A 19,819-nucleotide genomic window follows, 5' to 3' on the forward strand; every position below is an offset into this window, starting at 1 on the left:
AAAAAATATATATATTAGTTCATAAAATATATTTAAAAAAAAAAACTTTACAAAATTATGTTTTGTGTAAAATGGTTCATCAGTTAATATAATTATATCTAACCAGACACTGTTAAGATAAAAAAATAAAATTTAATTATATTACTCTTTTAAAATAAGATATCATTAAAATATATTATTTTATCATTATTTTTTAATACGGTATTATTCTATAAAATTTTCACATTTAATTTACTATTTTTTTTTAAAAAATCCCATATGTAGGTGTTAAGAAATGATTGAATATGCTGTGGTGTACTGCAATTTTCGGCTGCCTTGTTCCGACAACTAAGCTAGTTTTGGATTTACGTGTTCGTGTGCGCAATATTGTAGATTGGCGTGCTGAGGCTTGCATGTGTTCATATAAACTAGGAAACTCACCTAGGACATCATATTAACAGTACCAATTAATACAAACATGGAGCAAGTTCTTAATTTCTTCGACAAGAAGATAAAAAACCATCCACTATTTGTTGGGAGCACTTGCTCGTTATTCTCATATAGCTTATATGATGATGATGATTTGTTTATAGTGTGATAACCACTACTTGTCTCAAAGATGAAATTATCTCAAGCTCAAGCTGAGTTTGGAGGTCAGATCACAAATTAAACAAAAGTAATCAGGGCATCAGAGACATCATGCTGTTTAATTGCTGATGTTAAGAAGGAAGAAGAACTGGAAAAAGAAGAGCCAATGAAGCAAGAAGAGTTGGTGGAAGAAGTAGTAAATGCGTCTTCGCTAGCTGCTGGTATAGGACCTTCAAAAGAGCCCAGGAAGAAGGAAGAAGAGCTTGTTAAATTTTACAGGTCCTATAATCCTCAAATGAGCACTTCTTATTATGCTACAAGTATGGAGGAAAATCGTTTTGATCAATGGATATTTGTTATAAGTTTTCGTATGAATCACTGAAAATGATACTATAAACCAATGCTTTTGAAATTTGTTCATACTTGTGTGTTTACGATGAATGAGCTTTCTACAAAATAAATTATTATGTTTTTTTTCCCTTTTTATATAGCTTAAAAACTTTATTTTTATATATATATATTTTTTCTTACTATGATGACACCTCTTCTGGGATTTCTTCATAATCATTATTGTTAGTGTTGTTCTTGTTGGTAGTAGTCTTCTTTACTCTACTTTCTTGTATGGAAGGTGGCGTGCTGGCAAAATCTTTGGTATTTGCTGTAGTTTCCATGGTCAACATGTGCTTTTAAATATATTAATTTTTTTTATAAATTTATTTTTCACGTAAAAACATCGTAGCAATACAAAAATCTTAATTTTTTTTAATTTTTTTTTTGTTTTTAAATCTTGTATTGATACGCCTCCCCCAAACACCACCTTGGACCTCAAAAAACAGGACAGTGTGTCTTGAACAATTTTTTTGAAACCATTTTTCTCTCTATTTTCAAGAAGTCTTCGATGCATGTGGCTAAATGTCTCTTGGACAAAGTCATTGTAGGCCTAACGCCCAGGCCAGATTTGATTTTGTGCAGGACCTAGAATTTCATTGATATTGCTTGTGGCATCATTTCAATGGCCTAGGCCTAGTCTATTAAGAAAATGGATGGGAGTAGGAGAGCGTGCTGTAAAATATAAACCAGTCCTTCCACTTTGAGCCAATTGAAAAATCAAAGAAATGATAGAGAAGCACAAAATAATCCCATCACAGAGAGGCCTATTTCGTGCCCATTTTCATAAATAAATCCCAGCTCCAACAGCCCATATGGAACAGACACTATATGCCATCATCAGGCCTTCTCAGCTTCTCGTATGATTTTCTAGAAACCTGCCGATAGAATGCTGTTGTCAGCAGCAGGAAAGAAGCAAGCAATATTCAGATGCAAAAACAATTACTACATACATTTGAGCATACCTTATTGGAGGATGGTGAATTGTGAGGAGAGCCTGTAAGATGAGCTGGAGAATTTGGAACAGATTTTGCTGGCGGGGAAGCATCAAGTGTTGGCCTAATAGATGGTGAGTAGGCATATGGTGGTATTGGTGAGAGCAGTATAGAAGATACTGGACTTTGGTGATAGGGAGAAACCGGTGACGCCGTTCCCGCTCCGGGTGATCTTCGCGGAGGAATCATATTGATTGTAATCCTTTTCAAGAACAAAAAGGCAGAGTGGTTAGTGATTTTTAAGAGTAGCTGATAAAGTTTAAGTTGAGTGAATGCATATGCAGAAAGGAAAGTAGACATTACTTGTTATGAACATCTACATACTCATCAGTTTCATCCAATATTTCTTCCTGCAAAATTATACATGTAAATGTAGAGATACTCAAGATGTTAACCAGAAACTGTAACATATGCAGCTAAAACTTTACTGTTATCCACCAAAGTTCTGCGGTCAAACTGATTATTTTCTGAAAGTTATTAGAATTTTACACTGATTTGAAATTTCTGAATGTTGTATTCATATCTGAGTGTCCTGATGCGAATCAGAGTAAATTCTAAGAAAAATATAATTTATTCATCACCTGAATCAGTTCCTCCATAACATCTTCCAAGGTTATAACACCAATGACTTCCTCATCTGAAGCTGAAAGAAATTCCAATTCTTCATGTGAAATATTTCCATGTCGGTGTTCTTGATTCTGCAATTTTGGGTGCAAATTGTCTCTTAGATTCCTGAAATCGATCGGTTTCGGACTCTCAATGTCAGTGCCACTGGAATACACGGATGGTGAGTTCACAGGAATGATGAATTGATCTTTCTGACCAAGTTGGTAGCTTCCTGAAACTACAACCATAAACTTAGAAAGACAGGTTTTTGCTTCAAGTTCATAGAAAATATGTGAGAGGCCATGTAATTCTACCCCTTTTCCCCAACATGGTAGGCTTGGAGTTTGCTTTATGTGCAGTCTCGTAAGCATCATTCTTACTCTTAACAACAATAGCCATATGGCTATGACCTTTCTGAAATTGATTCATTATATCATAAAGAGGCAAATGATCAGGAACCCTGCCACGGATTTTGAGGGACAGAGTTAATTTTTGTACAGATTGTGGCATACAAAACATATATAAAAGCTGCCAAAGTACAGCCAGGAAACTATATACCTCGGAATCCTCCTGATAGTTAGATCTCTTATCGGTGTTTCATCTTCAGGTCGGCACCTGATTAAATTTTTCACCTGTGCACATGTTTTAGCCAACTGTTTAGCATGTTCCTTTAAACCCAAAATAGAAATTGCAGCTTCCATCTTCTTACCAAGATCAGACCGATAATATTTGTTGGATTCCCTGTGTAAATCGGTACACGGCTATGGCCTTTCCTTATTATCAACCCCATTGTTTTCCTAAGGAGAAAAATGAATCATGGATCGGATAAGATGTAAATATCAGAAGTAAATTTTACAGCGATGCAAGGCGTGCGTGCATACTCGTCAAGTTTACAATTAATATCCAATGAAAACGTTTCTGATATGGGTGTCATAGCATCTTTTGCAGTTTTCTGAGTGAGATCCAAGGCTCCAGTAATGATAGTTGTTTCATCATGCGTCAGTTCTCCACCTTTCCCTGCCTAACAGTTCAAGATTTCGATCACTTTCAGCCCCTGAAATGTCACCACCATAGTTTTTTTTTTCTTTTTGCTTGTGAAGTTTGATTCTTTTAGATACACTGACCTCATCTCCATGCATGTCCACCAAAGTCTTCAACTCTGCGCGTCGCAGAAGGGCAGAATGCTTTTCTCCAAGGATCCAATCCAGGAGCTGTCACAAGGAATTTTGATCAGAAATCTTTAATAACATGATCTACAAAAAAAAAAGCTGAGAAACACCTAGCTCTTACCTTACTGATAGGATAAGCTAGAGGAAAGAGGACCATAACAATAAACCTAACGACGATAGACAGTTTCGCACCAATGCTCAGGCCATACCTAGAACAAACTGCTTGAGGGATAATCTGCAGAACAACATGACTAGTTATTCTAGGAAACTATGGTTGATCCATGTATGCAAGTTCCTCATGATAACCGAAAAACGTATGATTTTACCTCACCAAAGGTAAGTATGAGGGTTACTGATATTAGTATAGCACCCCAAGCAGGAAGAAGCGCGTCAAGGAAGATAGGCAGGGCCTTAATTCAATGCATAAATCAGAATTAATCACGTCTAACTGAGTTCTTGCAAGATTTGTTATATTTCAAGGCAATACATATACCTCCATAGCCAAAGCATTTCCTATGAGGAGAGTACATAGCAGTAAATGCCGATTCTTCACAATAGGCAGAATCTTCTCTGCCATGATCAATAAATAACATGTAATTAAAAAACTCTCAGCTACATGTTTAACTAGTGAAAGAAAATACAGCATGGTGAGAAAATATTGATATGAACCTGCATTCTTTCGTTCTTGTGGCTGACCAGCCCTGATCAGAACCTCAAGATCAACAACAGTAAGAGACATAAGTCCTATTGTAAGACCAGACATTAGGCCAGCAAAAGACACTAGAGCCATGCATATGATTAGATATGTCCAAAACATGGGCTCACAACATGGCACATCATTTGCTGCCATTTTTCTGTATGATATCAAGTGATGATCGGAAAAGATGTAGACAACACGGTTGTTATATACAAAAAAGGAAAGAGACTATCTATTCAGATGAAGAAAGAGTTGGTTCTGAAAAGGGATCGGGTAGGGCAAAACAAGACACCGACTTTCGTGTCATGAAGCTTGGAAAGGGCAAGATACCAACTGCCAAATATTAACTTATTAATAATCTGCCATGCATTACCTTACAGTCTTACATTATGACCTGCTGATCCAAAAAGCAGTTAACTTGATCCAACAAAAATATTTTAAATCTTGAGAAAGATGGAGTCTCCATTAGTGTATGTATATTTTGATAGCAATTGAAGATATAGTTATTCATCAATACACACACACACACACACAAGCTAGCACATTGGACTCGTGCATTCTTTTCTTGTTGGAAAAAAAAATTCTGAAACTTACTAGTTCCAAGATAATATCTGCTTGTATTCTTCTTTCGTAGCGTTGTGTTCTTGAAATTCTTGTTCCTTTATCATCGTGATATTAATTAAACATAATTTTATTTTGCTAGGAAGTTTCCTAGTAGTGATTGACGAAATCCCACTTAGATTCGATGATATTTTGCTTTCAGTGCTGAACAAAAAGCAGAACTAGACAATTGATTATACAAACACACGACTCTTACTTCTTATTGGCCTTTCCTTACTGTATTTTCATATTTTTGGCCGCCCATGAAGTGGCAAACAGTGGCTCTGATTAAAAATAACTAATTCATTACTCAACTTATGGGAACAAAATCTGCCCAGTCATAACACCCTCATTTGATTTTGGTATTCCACATCTAAACTAGTTCATTTATGAAAAATTATCTTTTTTCATGCCCTTTTCTAATGATTTGCTAAGAAGCGTAGACTGAATTTGCAAATGATCCAAAAAGATTCATGGTCGTTGATGTAATGTTCTTAGTTAGATTGTTCATTCCTGTGAATTTTTACTTTACTTCTCCTGAGTTACTGTTTTAATTTGAACTCCCTGGGGTTTGTTCTTTCCTAGTTATCCTCTAAATGACTACTTTTCATCAATAATATTCTTTTGATTACCATAAAAAAGATATAATGATAAATGTAAAAAATAAATCGTTAAAACATACGTTAATGGTTTAAGAATCCAATGATTTTCTAGATAGTATTTGGTAGAAAAAAACAAACAAAATAGGGCTTTTTCATTCTTATTATTTTCATAGACAATAAACAAATAATATTTTTAAAAACTATAAATCTTAATGGTGAATGAAATGTGTGTTTAATATTTCCATTGAAATCTTCTTTTTTTTTTTTAAAAAAAAAGAGAGAAATATATTCACATCCCTACATCAAAATCATTTAAAAACGTTCAAAAAACATCAATTAAATGGAGTAGTGAATTGAGGTCAGTGGTATTGACATGCATCTCCTTCAAGGCAAAGGGAGTAGCTTCTGCATGTAGTGCAAGACAAGTACCAAACTTATTCCATGTAAATAATACTTGCGTTAGAAACATAATTACGAGAGGGATATATAATGCCAAACCGACTAAAGCAAGATAACACATAAAGATAAACAATGCTCTTAATTTAGAAGGTAGCTGAGGATAAATATGATTTAAAAAAACAGGTGTGGATCGATGAATGAGATCAGCCTAGTTTTTATCATTGAATTAATATTACCAGTTGCTAGTATATATATATATGCTTTAACTGGAATACTGGCATGTACTTTAGCTAATGTTAGGTAGGGATTCTTACTAATACCTAAATACCTGTTTCTAGTTGCTTTATTAATATATTTATTAAGCAAATCAACTTGTTTTGCTTGCAAACTGCAGGACTGACAGTGCTTTTCACATCCTTCTTGCTCTTCACAACGACAGCCACTCTGAATGTGTCTGTGACGTTAATTTTTAGTATACTGTGTAGTGTGAAATCTTCCCTCACCCTATTTCATTGGTGAAAATGTCATTCATGTCATTGAAGCATAGCTTAAGCATGATGAAGAATGATTATCTATGAGCTCAAATTTCCATCTAGTCAAGGAGGACTAGGGTTTAGACGGCAGAACCTGTCAAATATCATAAAAGCATTCCATACTCAGGAATTTTCCTGATAGACATGCATTTCGTTGGGGTTCAACTTCAGGATTTATGGGTGTATTGTGCATGTACTAAAAATAAAATATTTTAATATTTGAATTACCTTCGTAGAAGATGATCGCTATTACAAAGTTCTTCACAATCTGTCCACGAAGTGATGGGTGTTCATATTAAAAAGTTAAAGATGAGTATAAATCACAGCGGGCTTAAATTAAGAGTCGCTTGGGGAATGGTCAAGGTTTATTTTAATAAAGTTTTTTAAAAAGTTTTAAAAATATATTTTTTTAATTATATTTAATGAAATGAATATTATTTTCACTTAAAAAAATTCCGAATTACGAAATAAAAAAGATATCGTTTATAATTAATTTCGTTAAAATTCCTCATTCATCTTCAGTCCGCTAAGGTATAATAAAAGGCAGTTGCTTGCAAGAATTAATATCAAAACAATAATGACAGAAGGCGATGCTTGAGGCATAAGGAATAAAAACTATGTTAATTACACAACTTGAATAGTTTTATAGTTTTATTTAATAATACCAATAAAGTAAATGGCTAGAAGTTTTTTCAACAATCAAAGTTCACACAACTAATATAATAGTACCTTGGCCGGCCCATCACAACGGGTTAATAATAATTTTTTTAAAATATAAAAAGTTTATAAAAAATATAAAGAATATATTAAATATTTTTTTAAATATAATTTTTTTTCAATGTATTTTGATAATTTAAAAATATAACAAATTAAAACATTTATGTATATATATAATTAAATAAACTAAGAATTATATGTATTTCTATTGGAAACAAAACCAAATGCTATTCGGTCTGCTGGGCAAAGAATTCAATTATATTAGGTTCTGATAGTAGTAATTTAACCCAATTTAATCTTAAATTAAAAAAATTATCATTATTTAATTTTTATATAATATAAAAAATAAATAAAAAATAAAAAATTTAAAAAAAAAAATATTTGAATTTAACTAAAGATTGAATCCAATAGCTTTAAATCTCATTGTAGGCTAGACCCAATATTATTAAATTGAACTAAATAATAATATATAATACAACTAATAATACCCAACACTCTTAGATAATATCATTAAATTATTTTAAAATTTATTTGTAAAAAAAAGGTAACAAAAACATTTATTAAACTTTCTTATAATTTCTCTACTAAAAAAAAGATAAATATCAAAATACTCAATGGAGGGATCAATTTGGACATCCTTTAAACGCTAGGGAGATGTTTTGTAATATAGTAGAAAAGAAATGGTGTGGACTGATTTGCAAATTCAGTGACAAGATTTCCCGCTTCTGCTTCCGCTGAACAGGGAAAAAAAAAAACAGTATGAGAAAAAATGGGATCGAAATCAAGCATGACAACAACAATGGAAGACGTAGATAGATTATTCGAATGTTTCAAATGCGGCATTTCTCCTCCTCGTAAGTTCCAAAGGAAAAAAGAAAAAAAAACCCAATTTTTTTAGTTAAATTTTTCAATTTTATTCGAGTTTAATTTTTCAATTTGATTTTTTTTAAGATTTTGAAAAGAAGATTTACAGTTATAATGATGTTGCAGAATCTGCTGTGAGAGAGAGAAAGAGAAGTAAAGGAAAAATCAAGAATCAAGGGATTTCAATAAATGAAGCATCTCCTGGTTCAGCTGAGCAACCAAAGAAGAAAGTACATAATTTTTTAATTGCTTTTTGTTTTTTCTACTTTTTCAGAGATGGGTTTTTCTTTTTTTGATTGGAAACTCATGTTTTGATGTTCATTGTAAGAGATTGACAAAGTTATTGACTTTGTATTGTTATTGGTTTTTCTTCCTAGTTTTATAGTGATGGGTTTTGCTTATTGTGGTCAGAAATTCTTGTTTCGATGTTCGTTGTAATGTAGAGATTAATAAAGTTAATGACTTTGTATTATTATTGTTTTACTTTTGTGCTAGATCTTGCATTTAAATAAAATAAAACAAAATAAAAAAATTATGTTTTGATGCTGATTGTAATGCAGAGATTGGTAAAGTTATTTACTTTGGATTATTATTGGTATTTTAATTCTTATTCTTTTAGTGATAGGTTTATTTCTTATTGGAAATTTATGTTATGATTTTCTTTGTAATGTAAAAATTGATGAAGTTATTAACTTGGTGTTTTATCGATCTAGATGGCATCAAATGCAGTTGAAAGAAAGAATGTTAGTCAAGGAAAGCAGATCTCTCCAGTTGTGTTTTATGGGTCTCCACATGGAGTGCCACCAAAAAGACCCATTAGCTTGTTGAGACTTTTGCGTGAAATTCGCATTGATCTCGCAGAACAACAAAAATCACATTTGAGGTTGTAGTTCATTTTTTTACTTTGTTTCTTTTTCTTTATGGTGTGAAGTGATTGTGTTGCTTGTTTTGTTAGTAAGGAGGTATGGGCAACGTTTCCTAGGCAGAATGAAGCGATGAATTTTGCAAAAGAGCATGCAGATGTATGCATTTTTAGCTATCAAGATCACCATAATGGACAACGAAGGTTTCTTGTTTCAACATACAGAGAGTTTTGGAGAAGGTTCTCTCTCTTGTCTTTCCTTTATGCAATGATGTTTAGAATAAAAAATACTTCAGGTACTTTCTCTGATAGGTGTCTGGTTTTTTCCCCATCGTTTTTAATTTCAGGTACAAAAACATGGATGCTAGATTTCGCCACCATTATGAAGTGATTCAGGAGGTAAGAAACTTCCCCTTGTTTTCCATTGCATAAAAGAAGACACAAGGATGATTGCACAGGAATCCATTCATCATAAAATGTAAACAGTGATTGTTGAAAGATCGTGGTTGGCTTTACATTGATAAACTTCTATAAATTGTGCCTACAATTTCACGTTGTTTTCTATTTACTGTTTCATTTCAAGGCAATTACATTGATGTAATTTGGTTGCAGCAAACCTGCAAGGATGTTCTAGTAGTAATGTCAATAGTGCACAAATGATGGTCATTTGTGTGCCATTATTGTAATTTATGCCAGTTCTATGCTATTGCTGTTTCAGGGTTTACCATGCCACCTTTATTTTGATCTGGAATTCAGTAGGAGAGACAATGCAGAAAGAAATGGAGACGAAATGGTCGATCTCTTGATATCAGTCACCCTAGAAGCATTATTTGAAAAGTATTCTATTCAAGGGAACCAGGATTGGATAGTAGAGCTTGACTCTTCTACTGCAGGTATGGTGTTCCAGGGATGCACGATATTCATACCCTATCCTATATTACATAATGTCAAAGCATATTTTTATGCTAAAGAATACTTAGTAAACCACTTTGTGAAATTTGTCTTGCATAATTAAGTTTCACTCGGTATATGAATTTCTCATCCATTTGTCATGCTTTGCTTTCATTGGTTCAACAAGAAAAGTTATTATCACTTATAATTTTACTCATGCAGAAAAGTTCTCTCGTCATTTGATCATCCGCATCCCGAAGACTGCTTTTAAAGACAACACACATGCAGGTGCATTTGTTTCAGAGGTAAACCTTATGGAATGAGCACTTATTTCTGCTTACAGAAAATGAAGCTGAGAATGTGTTGTTCTATATTATATATATTTCATACTAGGTTGACTAATGCAGGAAATTTACTTTAGGTATTGGAGTTTAATTTTTCATATTTTCTTATAGAAATACCAATTGTTATCGCTGTGTTCACATATTATCAGATATGCTCTCGGATTCTTAGTGCAAGAGGGAGAGATGAAAGATTTGAAAATTTGTTTATAAGAAAAGATTCATCCTCTGCTGGATCTCCAAGCCAACTTTTTATAGATGCTGCTGTATATTCTAGAAACCGCTGCTTTCGCTTAGCTCTTTCATCAAAAGCAGGGAAGAACTCTGTCCTGCTGCCTACTGGGCGCTTCAAGTGTAAGGACATGGTATGCCATTTGCCTTGAAAGTTAATACAGGAATTCTTCAGAAGCCCTGGAAACTATGCTTGGCACATTGTCCTTAGGTTTTGTTGGTAACTTGACTACCATACAAAGGGGGTGGTAAATTCTATATTTTACAATTGTTATTGCCTCTGTTTATCAGTTATCTGAATCATGTTGTAATAATGCACATAAGTGCCATATTGATCACCTAGAAGTCTTCAATCAACTCTGATGGATTTTTGCCCCTTCAAGAGAATGCTGACCAGCAATTTTTCTTTTATTAGAAACAAGTTAATTAATGATTTTGTGATGATCCAAATTCCCCAGACATTCAGCGTACAATAATATGCTGGTTTGTTGACCAACAGTGTGAAGAAGACATGTTCATGTCATCCTTGATCTGCAGCATGGATGTTGATTGCAATAAACTTCTTGTCTGCAAAATGGACATGGAATGTATGAAGACCCTGCAATTTGATACGGAGGTAAGTTTGAACCCTGTGTTAGTTCTAATGATGAGCAGCCTCCTTCATTTTTTTATGTTTTGCAATACCCTCAAAGTGCTTTAACTGTCATGTACTCCAGTTGTTTCCACTGCTTCTCTTAAGATTGAAGTTTAGTTATTGTTGGTTCTCTCAGAAGCAGCATGCTTCTAATGTACTGATTTTTTTTATCAATAATTTTTTCTAATGTAGGTCAACTATGATTACAGAAGACACTGCACCCCAAAAGAATTTCCATTGAATGGTGTGCCAAGCGATACTGGAAACTCACCATTCCCAGCCTTGGACAAATTCATAGAATCTATTGCCTCAATCGGAAATATATCAGGTGGTGCCATTTTCAACATTTATTTTCTGCAGCCATTGATTTCCCATTTCGGATACTAAGGGTAAAAAATATGAAAAGTCACCTGTTTTCTAATAATTTCATCACTTGAAACAGCAGGACCTGTTAAAACTGCTTTATTTGATTTTTCCTTTTTTATGGTAGATATCCTTCTGTAGTTTCTTCTTGATTTCATCTCCTGCTGAATTTTCCTTTACAACTCTAAGTAACTTCAGGTTAATCTAAAGAAATTTATGGGAAGTTGGGACTCGGGCTCATTCCAGCAGCCCTTCAATTTTATTTTATTTTTTCTAACACTGGGATTCATCACATAACCTTCAGCTTTAGCATAAATTAATTTGTCATTCTTTTCCCTATTTTTGCTTCATAATTCTCCTGTAAAATGTTTTAGGTATCGACTGCTTTTCCTTTTATTTTCTTTGTTTCCTTATTGACAATTTTCTGCTGTTTAGGAAAAATACGAAGCTGGTATTGGTTCTCGGAGTATGGACTGATGGTCTACAGCATGTCCAGAAATAGATATTGTGAACGAATTGGTAGAGAGCATAAAAGCAATCATGGTAATTCTTCATATTATTTTATTTTTCTTCTAGCTGCAAGTAAAATATATTTGTGCTCAATGCATGAAATCTATACCCTGTATAAACTCTTAAGTTATGCGACTGCAAATGGAAAAATTACTAAGATATTTTGAAGTTCATCAAACTTTTTCTGCTGCTTCAAAGACTTGGTTGCCATTGTTTTGGAATTTCAACTGCTTCCTTTAAATAAAAGAAAGAGGCTTATATGCTTCAATGCCTTTTTTATTCAGTTATGTATGTTGTTGACTTGAGAAGGGCGGATTATTATCAGAAATGCCATGATCCAGATTGCCAAGGTGCAGTACAGCTTTTTCTGTAGTTTTGATGATTGTTGTACCCTTTTTATGCATGGGTAATCACTTTTTGAACTGTTATTATCGATGGTACAGGTTACCGATCCCCTTTACGTCCCATCCCTTGGAATGTGATCCCTGATCCTCCATATTCTTATGATTCAGTGCAAATGGTGGATCAAATAGGATCAGCAAATGATAATCTGAAACTTCAACACGTTAGCAATGAATGTGAAGATTTTCTGCTTTGTGATAACAAACATGACCCAGATAGCTGTTCTAAAGATTCTTGGTGGCTTGAAGCCATAAAAGTTGCAGATGATATTGAAAATAAGCAGAAGACATCGGTTAGTGTACTGCTCTAGTCACATTTCAAGAGTCCTGCTTAATCTTATCTCATAGCATTTCCCATGTCAAGAGTTGTTATATCATCATTCCCTCCCATCCTCTGCTCCCTTCGGCTTTTTCTCTCATTGGTTACTTTGTTGAAGCAGATTCTGATTTTCTTAGTCAAATGCCCAAAGCATTACTTTCCTGTTCCGTTGATTATTGTATCATGTCCAGATGGAACCAGAATTATGTTGGGGATCAGGGATATGCCTCCAGGGAAGTAGGTTCTCTGTGGCAGGCATGTTGCAGAGAACTTATCTCAAAATTGACGAAGTGCTCCATTGTCTCTGATAGTAACTTGGTGAATGGCAAAATTACACATTTTACTCATCAATAGCGATAACATCCAAACTGGAAATGTCTCGCCTGCTTAGTAACAAATATAGCTACCAGAATTGAAGTTTCAAGTTTATTTCAGCAGTCCAAGTTCTGCAAATTTGAATGTATGCAGTTATTAAAAACATGATATTTATTGAACCTGATTATTTTTTTATATTCTGGAACCAGGATAATAATGACGAGGAAGATGATAACTGGTGGACGGCTGTGGAAGAAACTGCATCCCAATCTGAACTTATTTACTTCAGTTAATAAATGGGTGTTGACAGATGGTTGATAAACGCCCCTCCAGCTTAAACAGATGACTGGTGTGACTAATGTCCAACAGGGAAAGCACTGCCAACTGCGCCCTGAGCTAGTTGTGTAGCATCTTATTATGAAGAAGTAGCACTAATGAATCGGATGGGTCGCCTTGCTGTTCAAGGTCCAAGCAAACCATGCCCAGTTTATGCATCATTCATCTTAACATTGCTGTACATAGATAGTCATTCATGCTTTTGCAAGTCTCTATATATATCTGATAATGTCCACGTTGTGTTGGAAGTTGCTGTAGTATCCCCTATTAGAAATCAGATCTCTAACAGCTCTAAGTGGTTATTTTTCAATTGATATCGTGTAAATATAACTATAATCAGCTTATTACGATTTGCTTTGTACTGTATACGTTTATGATTGCAGTAATTGTAATTATCCCTTGTATCACGCTTAGGCAGTAATGGAAGTTACTTGATCTCCAATAGTATTAATGTACCATCTCTTTATCAGCTAATGAAAATCAACTGGAAGAACCGTAGTAGAGCCACCACCTCAAACTGTTGTTCATGCATGTCTGTGTTGTGCGAGAAAAGTTTGTATCCAGAATTGGTAATGAGACTATTACCTTTCCGTAGTTAGATTATTGGCTACTAGGTGAGTAATGATGGGGCTGCTATTTCTTTGGTTAGATGATTGGTTACTAGATAGGTATCGGTTATGTGATGTAGTATTTTTTAGGATGTTCATTTCTATTAAGTTATTGTAGAATGCTTAGGTTTTAAATATTATTGAGGGGGATATTTGAGTTTTTTTATCGGTTAGTTCAAAGCTCCAGCCTATTTGCTCCAACCTATTTGGGATTCAATTATTTTTAATCTTAGAAATGCATTACCGGATACCGTGTTTGAAAAGATTATTAATCATGGAGATTCTTAAAAATTTTAAACCTATAAATTTTATGTATCATCTTTTCTAGTTCTCAGGTTTCATCCCAAGATATTCTTTTATCTTATAACTTGTATTTATGAGTTATTTCAAGATTATGAGCCTTATGGGTTATCTTAAAATTGTGGACAAACTATATGCTTTTCAGGTAATATTTTTTGAACATATGTTCTTTGTGGGTTACAAGTCAAAACACATCAACATTTATTTTTTCAATACCTTTTCTGCTACAATTTAAAATGCTATTATAAGCATGATCTTTATGAATTGAATTTTTTGATATGATTTCAGCTACTTCATGGGCATACATATACTAGAAAAAAAATAAAAAATTTACACATTTCTTTACTTGGTTAGTCATCTCAACTTAGATTTACTTTATGATTGACTTTTTTGATATGATTTCAGCTACTTTATGGGCATACATGTACTAGGAAAAAAAAAAATTTACACATTTCTTTACTTAGTTAGTCATCTCAACTTAGATTTACTTTATTTACCATGAGAAAAATAACTGAGTTTGTTATTAGATTTACCAATCTCATCGAGATGTTTACGAGAATATTTCTGATTTGATCTGGTCCATTTGGTAAAGCTTTCATACCCCAGGTATTTTCAGATTCACCTGATGTCTTCCAGGGTCATAAGATACAATTTCTTTTGCTGATTTCAATATTCTATTAGTATAATTTCATATATAACCAACTAGTCTACCAGTTAAGGAATTTTTATAATCATTTGTTGTTTGTTTTTATAATCTGCTTTTGTCTTTCTTTTTTATTTTTCTTTTTTAGTTTTTGCTTCTTTACCTCTCTTTTTCATTTTTCTTTTTTAGTTTTTGCTTCTTTACCTTGATATTTTTTGTCAATAAACTAGGATAACAAACATTTGTATTTCATAGAGATATACCCATCGTACCCTGTACATTTTCTTCCTTTTAATACAATTACTCAGTTAAAAAAAAGAAAGTGTCATGTCAGACCAGCTGCCCACTTCACCTCCTGAATCAATTTCTCAGCATGAAGCAATCACCCAATCTCGTGAACTACTCCCAACAGAGAAAACCAGGAATGCTTGATGCTGCAACCTTCAATCCTAGGAAAGCGCTTCTGTGGATCAAATGGATTGATCAAAGCGAGGACATCAACATAGCATCCACGACCTAGTGGGGTGGAAACTACAAGTTCCTTGTACATTCTAAGTATTTGCTCATGGTTGTTTCATCTGCCCAATTCCATTGAAAACTGGATGACAAGAGTTTCAGTGCTTCGTAAGCAGTCACCAAGTCCATTGCATGTTTTATGTTTATAAAATAAGCGGTGCTTGTACATGTTGAAACTTCTTGCAACCTTACCAGAGCAATTTTCCCAGAATTATGATGCCCCTCTGATACATATTTCCCTCTTGAAACAAAACCATAAATGCTGAAAAAACATTTACTAGCAAGAAGTTTCTGTTCATCGCTTTTTTCTTCATATAATTTACGCAACAAAAGCTTTATCATTTTATTTTATTTTTTGAACCACTTGGGACAAAAATAGACCAAACCACTTGCACCAAAAAAAAGAAGAAGAGGAGACTAATAAACCAATAGGTAAAAACACACTTCTGACAGATACATTTCAAGATGCATCATTTATTTGGTGATAATATCATGAATAAGAACATGTCATTTAAGAGGAGACCAATAAACCAATGGGTAGAAAATGAATATCATTGTAGTAATATCATCATAATAAAAAGATTCAATCAGAAATTAAACGAGGATAAAGAAACTACGAAGCAGGCTAGTCACATCTGCTTTTACAATTTCGAAAGGGCCACTCACAAGTTGCAATTTGGTTCTTTTTTATTCACTTACATTGCATAGAGCTGCCCAGTGCAGAGCTTACAGAAGGATATGAGTCAAGACGCCATATGCAGACATCCAAGGTGATCCCCCCATGGGTACCAAGGAAATCATTTGGGACTAGAAGGAACCCCAGTGATGGAGGGTGATCAACTCTGGTTTGGATATTTCTAGTGGAAGATTGGAATCTGACATTGCTTCCCACCGCTTTTGCTGTGAGTTCATAAAAGTATCCTTGCTTTGATGAAGAAGGCCCCATACAACTAACAGTGATCACATTTCCAAGACACTCTGATCTATTAGTCAGAATGAATAAAACACCTTCTTTCTCTTCTTGAAGAACAAGGAATTTGTGATCAACCATAAAGAAAAGAGGGAAGCTGGTATTAAATTGGAAAGATGTCAAGTCACATAAATGTTTACTCCTACAATGCAGGTACAAATGCTTAGATGAGCCCTGGTAGTTGCAAGCTGGCAGGGGGCATGTACATGGAGCATGGGCGCAACTCTTATCATGTTCGTATTTCTTACTGTAACAAATGCTTTCTCTGCACCCATAACTCCTATTGGAGCATGATACTTTCAGTGATTCAAGAACTTTCTCAATGGCACGACAGCGGTTATAGCCAATAGGCATAGCGCAAGAAGGACACTTGTGTTGAAGTTTTCTGCAGCATGAAGAGCAAGCTGTATGTCCATTCTCACACTAAATTTCCCAGCAAGAACCCAGAAACGAAAAAATCAATACAAATGTTACTCACATGGCAAAAATATCATATGTATCATATAATAGCTCACATAAAGAACTAACGGATTGAATTAATGCAAGTGAAATAGCACTAATTTTTAGATCAACTACTGATAAAGATCACCACAGAGGAAAGGAATGTTATTTCTGTTGATCAACTTTTCAACGTTTTGTTTTCTCAAGAGGTCCATGTGTACACTTTTTTTTTTTTTTTTTTTTTTAAGAATGCTTAAAGAGCAATTATGAAATTTTAAATCACACAAGTTGCTTATAACTGGAAGATCAAAACTGTTTTGAATTGAACTATGATGAAAACCTCTCTGATCCCCATGACATTAAAAACTTTCCCTATAAACATAACCTGAAAGCATTTTTTGGCAGAGCAGAATGATTATGTTATTCCTAAAAGTTCAAACTTCATAATCCTAGAAGAACACCGAGGCAATGGATCTTCAACCACCCATTTAAATCTCTCTTCACTCTAAATCTGGAAAGTTAGCTCTGAAGATATTTCGCATGTAGAATGAAATATGCAAACTTGGGCTCCAGTGAACCTACAGGACCATCACATACAACAAACCATAGCATTTTTCCACTGTAACATAACAGCAAAAAAAATGCATCCCCTGGAACTACTATCACCATACCAGAAATCCTTCTGTAAAATCATCCCAGCCTGCTCTAATACCTTTCAACAAACTTGCTTCACATAAAACATTCACTGCCTTTTATCACCAACCATCTCCATCAACATGCTTCGATCCTACAACTCTCCTCCAAAATACTCTTGTGCAAAGTGCGTCAACCATTTTCCAAGAAGTACCTGATTAAATTGTTAAATTTCTGGACCTCCAACATGCAAGGCAGTATGAACTTCATTCCAATCAAACAAGTGACACTTAAATCCATTACATTAACTAGCCACCTTTAAGAAAATTACTGCTACTTTCATAGCCACTTCACCACACATACTGGAATTTTTTACAAGACCTGAAAATAACTTCCTCTTCATAAACATCCTATGTCTGTCTTATTATCTACCTAGAGATGTCAAATGGTAACAACATAGCTCTGATCTTTACACAAAACAACTGCATAATTAGAAAAGAAAAATTCAATTTCAACAAACCTTTCTCACACACAAAATAATCCCAAGAACAAACAAACAACCTAAAACCAGATACAAAATCAAAGAAATTCAAAGTAATTGAACAGAATTTTACCCAAAAAATACCAAATACAAGCATCAAGATGGAATCTCAGCCCAAAATTCCAATAACCCATTACCATATTCAACACAAATATATAAATAAACACGTCATTAAAACGGAAGAAATGGCATTCAGCTGGAAAAAACAAATACCTGAAAAACAGGAATGGTCAAGGATTCACAGCAGATGGGACAATCAAGAACTTCTGGGTCTGATAAAGTTGCATAAATAGCCCCATTTCTGCTTGGCCCCACAAGAGTATGTCCTAGAAAGACTGAAGCCTCAAACAATCTGTGCTGTGGTGGCCGTAGTCCCACAGTTGTTATCTGATTATTTTCTTGCGGCCGCGGTGGGGATGGGTCTTGTTGTTGCGGTGGTGGTGGTGGTGGTTGTGGCTGTGGTCTAACTATTTCTTCCACCTGCTCCTCCTCCTCCTCCTCATCTTCTTCTTCTTCACTTCCATCACTTGTGTCCACATCGTCCTCTTCCTCATCTTCTTCAGATTCTTCATCCTCGCGAACAATTTCTTCCATGGTAAAATCAGGAGGACGAGAAGAAGGAGAAGAGGGTCTTTGTCTTTTTGGCCTTGGAAAGCTTGACCCTTCTCCATCTTCAAGTGAGAATTTTGCCATCTCTGTCTGCAAAGAATTGATTTTTATTTGCATTCCATTACTTCAACCTTATTATCAGTAAACAACAACCTGTTCATTATGAAAGGACTGATTTGTCCTTAATTTTTTTACAGAACTACAAACAAACCCAAGCTGTAAATAATTAAAAATCGCCTCTGAGGCTTTGCCTTTTTCCCAATTGTAAGCTGCCCACAAGAATCTCCAAGCGAAGTTTTCTCCCTCCAATGTTTGTTTATATGTTTGTGTTTTTTCGTTTTAATTTTTCGTTAATTTTTTTTTAAATTTTTTAAATTTTTAATTTTTTAAATTGTTTTAATGTCTAATATTAAAAATAAATTTTAAAAATAAAAAATATTATTTCAATATATTTTTTAAATGAAAAATACTTAAAAAAATAATTACTATCATAATAACATATACTCTTCATCTATTTATTTTTTTAATCTCAATTTAAGCATTATTTTTAGTTTTTAGAGCTAAAATAATTCATGATGTAATTGGTTGTGATTGATAAATTATTTACTTTAATGGGATCCAAGTACTCTCCATGTAATTAAAAAAAGAAAAAAAGAAAGTGAAATTCATGACCAAGTTAATTTTTTATAAAAAAAATAAATTCAATTCAAAAGGTTTATTTTTTCTTGCTTTAAATATAAAGATGTGATATTTAAGTGTTTTGGTCTTCTTGTTAAGTGATGGGATCAGTTATTGAGGTTTTCAATGAATTGTTACTGTAATTAGTGAAATATAATTTCACGAGGAGAATAACTGGATAGTATTGTGTTTCTTATAGTAGTTTAGGAGCTGCTTAGTGTGCTTGGCAATGGACATTAAAGCCTGTTTGTTTGTAGGAAAGTTGCTTTCTTTTGAAAAGTAAATTATGAAGAAAGTAAATTTCAGGAAAGTGAATTCTGGAGAAAATGAATTCCTGAAAAGTAAAGTATTTTTCGATGTTATTAAGGTCTGTTTGTTTGTAGGAAAGTTGTTTTTTTTTTAAAAGTGAATTATGGAGAAAGTGAATTCCGGGAAAGTGAATTCCAGAAAAAATGAATTCCTGAAAAGTAAAGTATTTTCCGATGTTTGGTAGTGTTATAGAAAATGAACTGGAAAACACTTTCCAGTGTTTGGTTATGTC

General features: G+C 33.8%; 3 protein-coding genes across 7 annotated transcripts in view; 1 reads left to right on the forward strand and 2 right to left on the reverse strand.

Moving 5' to 3' along the window:
• The first annotated feature begins 458 nt into the window (after positions 1-458).
• Positions 459-19,819, forward strand: part of LOC105140770 (DNA primase) — a 21,655-nt gene continuing 2,294 nt past the window's right edge. The window contains exons 1-14 of one of the 3 annotated variants that reach the window (XM_011047738.1): positions 7,933-8,126; positions 8,263-8,366; positions 8,850-9,019; positions 9,092-9,238; positions 9,346-9,397; positions 9,717-9,891; positions 10,112-10,194; positions 10,383-10,595; positions 10,961-11,077; positions 11,288-11,423; positions 11,894-12,001; positions 12,253-12,318; positions 12,412-12,668; positions 13,213-13,806. In XM_011047738.1, coding sequence (XP_011046040.1) covers positions 8,042-8,126; positions 8,263-8,366; positions 8,850-9,019; positions 9,092-9,238; positions 9,346-9,397; positions 9,717-9,891; positions 10,112-10,194; positions 10,383-10,595; positions 10,961-11,077; positions 11,288-11,423; positions 11,894-12,001; positions 12,253-12,318; positions 12,412-12,668; positions 13,213-13,296 — 1,797 coding nt within the window. In that variant the 5' untranslated portion in view covers positions 7,933-8,041 and the 3' untranslated portion in view covers positions 13,297-13,806. Of the gene's footprint in view, positions 833-2,237; positions 2,242-7,932; positions 8,127-8,262; positions 8,367-8,849; positions 9,020-9,091; positions 9,239-9,345; positions 9,398-9,716; positions 9,892-10,111; positions 10,195-10,382; positions 10,596-10,960; positions 11,078-11,287; positions 11,424-11,893; positions 12,002-12,252; positions 12,319-12,411; positions 12,669-13,212; positions 13,807-16,461; positions 16,475-19,819 lie in introns of those variants that run through there. The other 2 variants (XR_845234.1, XR_845235.1) reach the window with 2 other exon arrangements.
• On the reverse strand, positions 1,614-5,034 carry LOC105140771 (CBS domain protein with a domain protein (DUF21)). 3 transcript variants are annotated; one of them, XM_011047742.1, is made up of 14 exons: positions 5,016-5,034; positions 4,394-4,468; positions 4,218-4,294; positions 4,051-4,134; positions 3,846-3,959; positions 3,680-3,766; positions 3,437-3,576; positions 3,265-3,352; positions 3,114-3,187; positions 2,870-3,015; positions 2,531-2,793; positions 2,253-2,299; positions 1,920-2,151; positions 1,614-1,832 (listed from the first exon to the last, which is right to left on the reverse strand). In XM_011047742.1, the coding sequence occupies exons 2-14, from the start codon at positions 4,461-4,463 to the stop codon at positions 1,782-1,784; spliced, it is 1,473 nt and encodes a 490-aa protein (XP_011046044.1). In that variant the 5' UTR covers positions 4,464-4,468; positions 5,016-5,034; the 3' UTR covers positions 1,614-1,781. The 3 variants fall into 3 exon arrangements, with proteins under 3 accessions (XP_011046044.1, XP_011046043.1, XP_011046042.1); XM_011047741.1 differs by lacking the exon at positions 5,016-5,034 and having other exon boundaries at positions 2,531-2,787; positions 4,394-4,739; XM_011047740.1 differs by lacking the exon at positions 5,016-5,034 and having other exon boundaries at positions 4,394-4,738.
• Positions 15,933-18,733, reverse strand: LOC105140769 (E3 ubiquitin-protein ligase SINA-like 7). The gene is made up of 2 exons (XM_011047737.1): positions 18,205-18,733; positions 15,933-16,799 (listed from the first exon to the last, which is right to left on the reverse strand). Exons 1-2 carry the CDS (start codon positions 18,715-18,717, stop codon positions 16,098-16,100), a joined length of 1,215 nt encoding a protein of 404 aa, XP_011046039.1. The 5' UTR covers positions 18,718-18,733; the 3' UTR covers positions 15,933-16,097.

The sequence above is a fragment of the Populus euphratica genome, unplaced genomic scaffold (genome assembly GCF_000495115.2).
Source record: "Populus euphratica unplaced genomic scaffold, PopEup_1.0 scaffold109.1, whole genome shotgun sequence".
NCBI lineage: Eukaryota > Viridiplantae > Streptophyta > Magnoliopsida > Malpighiales > Salicaceae > Populus > Populus euphratica.